Consider the following 7,141-nt stretch of genomic DNA (forward strand, 5'->3'; position numbering starts at 1 on the left):
GTTCCCATGTCCTTTTATTCTCACATGTTCTTCCAAATCACGCTTTGCTGTTTGAGGGCATCAAAGCTATATCTGGGGGCGCCTGGGTGGCTCAGTGGGTTAAGTGTCTGCATTAGCCCCAGGTCATGATCCTGGGGTCCTGGGATCGAGCCCCATGTCAGGCTCCCTGCTCAGTGGTGAGTCTGCTTCTCCCTCTGCCTTTGCCACCGCTCATGTTCTCCGACTCTCTCTCTCTCAATCTCAAATAAATACACAAAATCTTTAAAATAAAACAAAATAAAACATGGCTGCAAGTCTGTCCCCTCTAGAGGTGGGGCCCACATTATTTTCTTGAACCTGAACTTGGACAAGCTCGTGACTGCCCCCACTGATAAAGTGTGGTGGGAGTGATGCTCTGGGTTTTCCCAGGCCAGGGATAAAAGGCTTTTCCTTGAAACCCCATTGCCCTGCTGTGAGGAAGCCCAGTTCCCGTGGACAGCCCACATGAGGGCACAAAAGTCTACAGCTCCTGCTAGGTCTAGTCTTCAAGTCACCCCAAACCAGGCACTGAACACATGAGAGGTCAAGCTTCTGGGTGATTCCAGACCTTTGACCTTGGAGTCACCATGGCTAAGGCCCTAGACATTGGAGAGCAGAGAGACCCTGTTCCCACTGTCCACTTTCATCATTGAACCCATGTGCATAAACAGATGTTGTTTTTATGCCACTAAATTGTGGATGACTTGGTGCACGGCAGAAGTAACTGGCAGAGGGGCCCCTGGGTGGTTCGGTCAGTTAAGTGTCTGACTCTTGATTTCATGATCTCAGGGTCCTGGGATCCAGCCCCCTTCCCTAATCAGGCTACCGCTCTGCTCTGCACATGCGCAGAGTCGCAGAGTCGGCTTGGTTCCCCCTCCCTCTGCTCCTCCCTCTTCCTCTGCTCCTCCCCCTCCCCCTGCTCCACGGACTCTCAGTCTCTCTCAAATAAATCAATAAACCTTAAAAAAAGAAAAGAAAGAAAAGAAAAAGTAACTGGCACACACCTGTCTCCATCTCTTCCTCCACACACCGCAAAACATCCTCACACCATCCTTCCATGCTGAATGAGACGGTCCTGGTATGCGTCCCACAAGCAGGACTTCCGAGAGGTAGGGTCCATGTCTTGCTAACTCTCCCCAGCCCTGCAAGTCACCCTGTGCGATGGCTGTCCCCGCCCACGTGCGCATCATCAGCGTTTAAGAATTCCTGAGCCCCCCAAGCCCTCTCCCCAAACTGGACATTATCCAGACTTCAAAGATTCGTCTGTTTCTCAAGTGCAAAGTGATGGTTCATGGTTCTCTGACTCCGAAGGAGTTTGCACAACTCTTTGTTAGGCTCCGCTACCTCTCACTCCGCTGTGGGAGCTCGGAAGTCTTTCTCCCCATACAGGGACAGAGCCTCCCCCGGTCCCGTACCCCCCCCCCCCATCCCCAGCCAAGTGGCCGGCCAGACTCTCCCTCAGGCCCACCAGCGCCAACTGGAACTCGCCCTGGGGAAGCAGGGAGCGCAGACCCTCTGGCTGATGGGGGCGCCACCACCAGCCGGAGCTCTGCTTGGGGAGCAGAGACCTGGGCCAGGTCTGGAGGTGTGTGTTGGAGAGCCCCATCAGACTGACTACCAGACTGGGGACGAGGGGAGCTCCTCTCTCAAACTGGGATGGGGAGGGGCTCTGGCGCCTCCCTCCCCCTCCCCCCACCCCCAGCCTCCTCCCCGGGTCCACTCCTGCCTTCAGAGATTCATCCATCCACCATTCGTCCTCCCCAAGACATCATAAACTTGACCTTGCCTCTCCCCTTCTCTGAACCACAAGCTCCTCACCGTGGCACTGCGGTCCCAGCCTCCTTCCGGGGCATCTTTCCAGGCTGGGACACCGGCTCCCGCGTTAAGGGGAGGAGGACTCAGGAGGACTTCCCGAGTGGGTCCCCCACTCCCCACCCACCATCGGACTGTGAACCCCAGACGGACGGGGCCTGGGCTGTCTCAGTCAGCTCTGGACCTCCAGCTAGGCGGGAGCATGTCCTGTGGGAGTGTGTGTGGGAGGGAGATAGGAAAGAAAGCAGAGAAGAAGGGAGAGAAGGGAGAGGGAGGAAGGTGATCTCCAACTCATAGCTCCACCTTTCTTCCCTGAACTGTCTCCCTCTTCCCACCAGAGGGCGCCCTGATCCAACAAATCCCTCATGCGACGCCACAGCCTCGCCTACAGACAAAACCAATTAGAGGAGGATTATGGCCAGTTTAGGCTACCTAAGGCTACCTGAAGTCCTACTGAACCCCAGCACTGTGCTAAGGCTTCCAAGTGCCTCAGTCCACACAGCCACTCTTAGTAGCTTATAATGGAGGAAAGTGATGCTCAGAGATGTTGTTCAACTTTCCCAGGGTCACACAGCACCTAAACTGTAGTGAAGCTTCCAGCTCTGGGGACCCAACAAAGACTTCTGTTCCTTGGTCATATCCACAAGTCCCCATGGGCCTGGCCCTGACAGTGCCTCCACTCAGGCACATTCCCCTCCCCTGAAAATCCAGGCCTTCCCCTGCAAGTGCTCACGTCCCTGTGCGATCACAGCTATGAACTTCAGGAGTTAATGCCTGGCTCAGTCAACACCATCCCCAGCGACTTGCACAGGTGGGTCCCAGAACAGATACTAGAGACTAGAGAGACACTGAATGAATGAATTCCCGGCTGGGGGTGACTTCAGTGAGTACCTAAGGAGGCAAATGCTCTTCCTCCAACCAGGGATCTAGAGACTCTCCCTCCAAAATATCCCCAGGCAAGGAAAGGTCCCATCCTTCCTCTCAGGCTCTCCCCAGTCCAGGTACAGTGACTCTCACCACTGCCCCTCATCCCCTTGGGAGAGAGTCTCCTGCTTTCCAGCCCAGTGGCCACTCCCCGCCAGCTCCTACCTGGTTCACCTCATTTCTCTTTGGGGAGTCCCCTCCCCTACCTCTAACCGGGTAGAGGTCCTCACACACCCAAGCCTGGCCAGTCAGAGCACTCACTCCCTCTCCTGTCACTCCAGTCACTGTAATCACAGGCATGACCTCTGGCTCCAAGGCTGGGCCAGGGCTCGAGGGGACAGGGAAAGGGTCTTCCTGGTTTCTCAGACCCGGCACCCACCACTTACCTTAGGTTCACTCTTTTTTTTTTTTTTTTAAGATTTTACTTATTTATTTGACAGACAGAGATCACAAGCAGGCAGAGAGGCAGGCAGAGAGAGAGGAGGAAACAGGCTCCCTGCCGAGCAGAGAGCCGGTGGCTCAATCCCAGGACCCTGGGATCACAACCAGAGCTGAAGGCAGAGGCTTTAACCCACTGAGCCACCCGGGCACCCCGTCTTAGGTTCACTCTTTCTTCCTTCCTTCCTTCCTCCCTCCCTCCCTCCCTCCGTCCCTCCTTCCCTCCCTCCCTCCCTTCCTCCCTCCCTCCCTCCCTCCCTTCCTTCCTTCCTTTCTTTTTTAAAGATTTATTTTTTTATTGGAGGAGGGAGAGGAAGAGGGAGGCAGAGAAGCAGACTCCGCCACTGAGCATGAGCCTGATTACTCAGGGCTCAATCTCACAACCCTGAGATCATGACTTGAGCCAAAATCAAGACTCCGACGCTCAACTGACTGAGCCACCCAGGCGTCCCTTGCCATAAGTTCTCAAGGCTTCTCCAGGAACTCTAGGTCTCATACCAACAGGTGGTCAGTAAAGGCAGGCTCCCTGCCCCTCCCCTGCACCACCCCCAGCACCCCCATCAGTAGGCAAGTTGTGAGTCCTGGTGTGTGCAGGACAGCCTGACAGTCCAGCCACCAGGTAAGCTGAGAGGAAAGAAATTGATGATTTGGGGGCACCTGGGTGGCTTAGTTGGTTAAGCGTCTGCCTTTGGCTCAGGTCCTGATCCCAGGGTTCTGGGATTGAGCCCCGAATCAGGCTCCCTGATCAGAACCGAGTGTTTCTGCCTCTCCCTCTGCCTGTGGCTCTCTCTGTTTCACAAGAGTAAGCCCCCCCCCCCGCCATTAAAGCCTTGTTCCCTGAGATGTGTCCCGGGGTTAGTGACACCTAGTTCTTGGGGTGAGACCTGCGTCCCTGAATCATGAAAGGTCCCAGTGAGCTTCTTCAAACAATTGCCCAGGCCCTGGCAACCGCCTCAAGATGGTTGTCATGGAAATCGCAATAGCCAATGGGGGGAAGAGGGATGCGAGCCAGCATCAGTAGCCCAAGCGTGCTGCCTACACTAGGGTTGGGAAAGAGAGAACCCCATCTGGAAGAAGAAGAAGGAGGTGAACATTCACACTTGGCTGGAGCCTGAGACCAGCGATCCTCAATCAGGAGCTCCCTGCCGCTGGGGGCAGCTGCGGTGGAGGGGGGGGGAGCTGTTGCTCCCAGAGAGCTTCATCCTGGCTGGGCTGTCAGCCAGGCCCACAACAAGACAGGCCAAACCAGCAAGCAGAAGCCTAAGCCCCTGTGGATTCTCCAACAGCCCAGGAGAGGGGGTATCAGGACAGGCACGGAGAACCACAGCCCAAGTCCGCCCCAGGCTTGCTTCCCCCCCCCACCCCAGTGGCCATTGGCGCCAGACAGTGGGCAGCACCATGGCCGTGAACCTTTTGCAGAACTGGTGCCAGGTACTGGATGTGGACACGCACCGGGCCCTGCTGGAACTCGACATCCCGGAGGGCCTGGAGCGGCCGCCATCGAGGCTCTCTTGCAGCCAGCCCTCCTAACCCTGGGCACGTTCAGGCTGTGAAACACCAGGGCCGAGAGGGACCACGAGGCCAAGGCTGCCCTGGCAGAGTTTGTGCAGGACATAAATCATGCGTCTTCCCCAGGGAGATCCCAGGCAAGGACCCCGCGGAGGGCCCAGGAGTCCTAAGGCCCATGAGACACCTGATGCTGGATGACAGGCCCTCATAGGCCACAGGGTCCTGGGCCCCCCGGGGACACACTCCCCTCTCCAGCCTCGGAGACACAGGCCCAGGACTCAGAGCCAACTGCCAAGAGGGCTGGCCCACCTCCTAGGAGGGGCCGCAGGGCTCGCAGAAACAGAGCTAGAGGCAACAGGTGGGTCCCCAGGGGCCAGAGCACCGAGGGACAGGAGCAGCCGCCCACATCTGCCAGGTGGGAGTCTGACGCCTCCTCCGAGGGCAGCCTGGGCATCGTGCTCGAGGAGCTGGACCAGGACGACCTGAGCACGGACCAGGCTCAGAGCGCGCTGTCCGCCACACTGCACCAGGCTGAGAGGGAGCTCAGCACGAAGGAGTGGGCCCTGCAGGGCCGCGCCAACACGGGAGAGGGGCCCCGCGAGTTATTGGCCCTGGTGACGGTGACCGACGAGGCCAACCAGGAGCCGACGGAGAAAGAGGCCTCGGAGCCCCAGGCCGTCAGCCTGGACAGCAACGGTGGCAGCGGCGATGCCCGGAGCCGCGTCCCCAACTTAGTGGCCCTGCTTGCTGTGCGAGACGCGGGAGACGAGGATCCAGTCGACCGCGACGCTCCCGAAGGCGAGTCGCAGCCGAACGGGGCTCCGGGAGACGAGGCGCTGGACCACCCCGAGTTTGTGGCCATTGTGGCCTCTACGGACCCGTCGGACCCCTCGGCCCGCGAGGAGCTGCTGAAGATCGCTTCCGTGATCGCGTCCCTGGGCTGGAGTCCCCGCACAGACCCGACCGATGCCCTGGGCGAGGTCCTGTCCGTCCTGTGCCAGGACACTGGGGGAGCCCGCGTGCAGGTGCAGGAGGCCGGCCGCCGGGTGGACGGCCTGGTGCTGCGGAAGGCCACGGGCGGCGGGAGCCTGCGGGAGTGCGTGTGCGCCCTGGCGGCGCCCGACCCCCAGTCCCCGGGCAGGGGGGCGCCGCGTGGCCTCCTGGCGTGCTGGGACGACGGCGAGGGGGGCCTCCTGGAGCTCGTGGCGCTGCTGGCCGCGCGGGACACGGCGGGGGTGACGCGGGAGGCCGGGGACAGCGGCCGGGAGGGCGGGCGGGGCGGGCGCGCCGGAGGCCAGCTGGGCGAGGTGCTGGCGCTGCTGGCTGCCGGGGAGGGCGCGGCGGCGGAGGCGGCGGAGAGCGGGGAGTCGGGACCCGAGCGCCTGGCGTCCGGGAAGGCGCGGACCACGCGGGCGCGCACGGCCTCCGGGACCCTGGGCGAGATGGCGGCGGCCCCCGGCCCGTCGGGCTCCCGCAGACGCCGAGGGGCAGGCGGAGGCCGCGGCGGGCGGGCGATCACTCCCGAGACGCTCGCGGGGGACCGCGCGGCGGCGCAAGGGAAAAAGAAAGGGCGCGCGGGCGCGGAGGCCCAGGTGCAGGCCGGCGAGGCCAGGGCTCAGCCGCCCCCCGGCTCCGAGTCAGCCCGCGGGAGGAAGGCTCGTCGCGGCGGGAGGCAGCCCCCCAAGTGCCGCTAGGGGAACCCGGAGTCGCGCGGCCGCACCCGGGGCGCTGCCCCCGCCCCCAGCGGCAGAGGCGGCCTCCCGGCTTCAGCCTGCCACCCCGGCTCCGCCGCGCCGCGGGCCGCCCGCCTCCCCCGCCCCTCTCTGTCCCACCATCGCGGGTGGCGGGAGCGGTCCCCAGGAAAGAGGGAGAGACACGCGGGCACCCCAGAGGCAGCAGCCCCAGGGGATGGGACGGCGTCTTGGTGCCCACCCGGTGGGGGGGGGGCTGGGCTTTGGGCGGCGCCGGGTTAGCACAGGGCTGAGCGTGGCCTTGGGGCGGTGGGGAGGCTCTCTGTGCCAGAAAATTCTTTCAGGCTTTCTGGGAGGCGCCCATCCTTCCAGACACCTGCTTCTGGCCAGCGTCTGTGGGCCCGTGTCCCCGGGCCCCAGTCTCATGGGGCCTGGGGCCTGGGTTGGAGCCTGGGCCACCCAGCTGGGAGGTGGGTGTCTGCACGGAGTGGACGCCTGAAGGCTGATCCTCCCTGCTTGGGGGAGGAGATGATTCCAGAAAGAGGGGCAGTCGAAAGGCAGAGGGGGCAGCTCCTGGGGGAGGGAGAGTTCCTCTAGGAGAGGAGGGAGGACAGGTGGGGAAGGGTGGGGCAGGGGAGGAAGAGGAGGAGGAAGAAGAAGGTGGAAAAGCACCAGCCCTGCCCCTCTCAGGTGCAGCTGAGACAAGTGACCCAGCTCCTCAAGGCCAAGGCCAGGCAGCTGCTACTGTC

General features: G+C 61.6%; 1 protein-coding gene across 1 annotated transcript; it reads left to right on the forward strand.

The window, feature by feature from the left end:
- The first annotated feature begins 4,895 nt into the window (after nucleotides 1–4,895).
- On the forward strand, nucleotides 4,896–6,395 carry PNMA8B (PNMA family member 8B). Its single transcript, XM_032839027.1, has one exon. The coding sequence runs from the start codon at nucleotides 4,896–4,898 to the stop codon at nucleotides 6,393–6,395; it is 1,500 nt and encodes a 499-aa protein (XP_032694918.1).
- Nucleotides 6,396–7,141: the final 746 nt, after the last annotated feature.

Source organism: Lontra canadensis, unplaced genomic scaffold, assembly GCF_010015895.1.
Source record: "Lontra canadensis isolate GAN:19392208 unplaced genomic scaffold, GSC_riverotter_1.0 scaffold107, whole genome shotgun sequence".
Taxonomy (NCBI): domain Eukaryota; kingdom Metazoa; phylum Chordata; class Mammalia; order Carnivora; family Mustelidae; genus Lontra; species Lontra canadensis.

Excerpts from the sequence above, each read along its gene's own strand:
- PNMA8B (XM_032839027.1), top strand. The coding sequence starts at position 4,896 with ATGACAGGCCCTCATAGGCCACAGGGTCCTGGGCCCCCCGGGGACACA.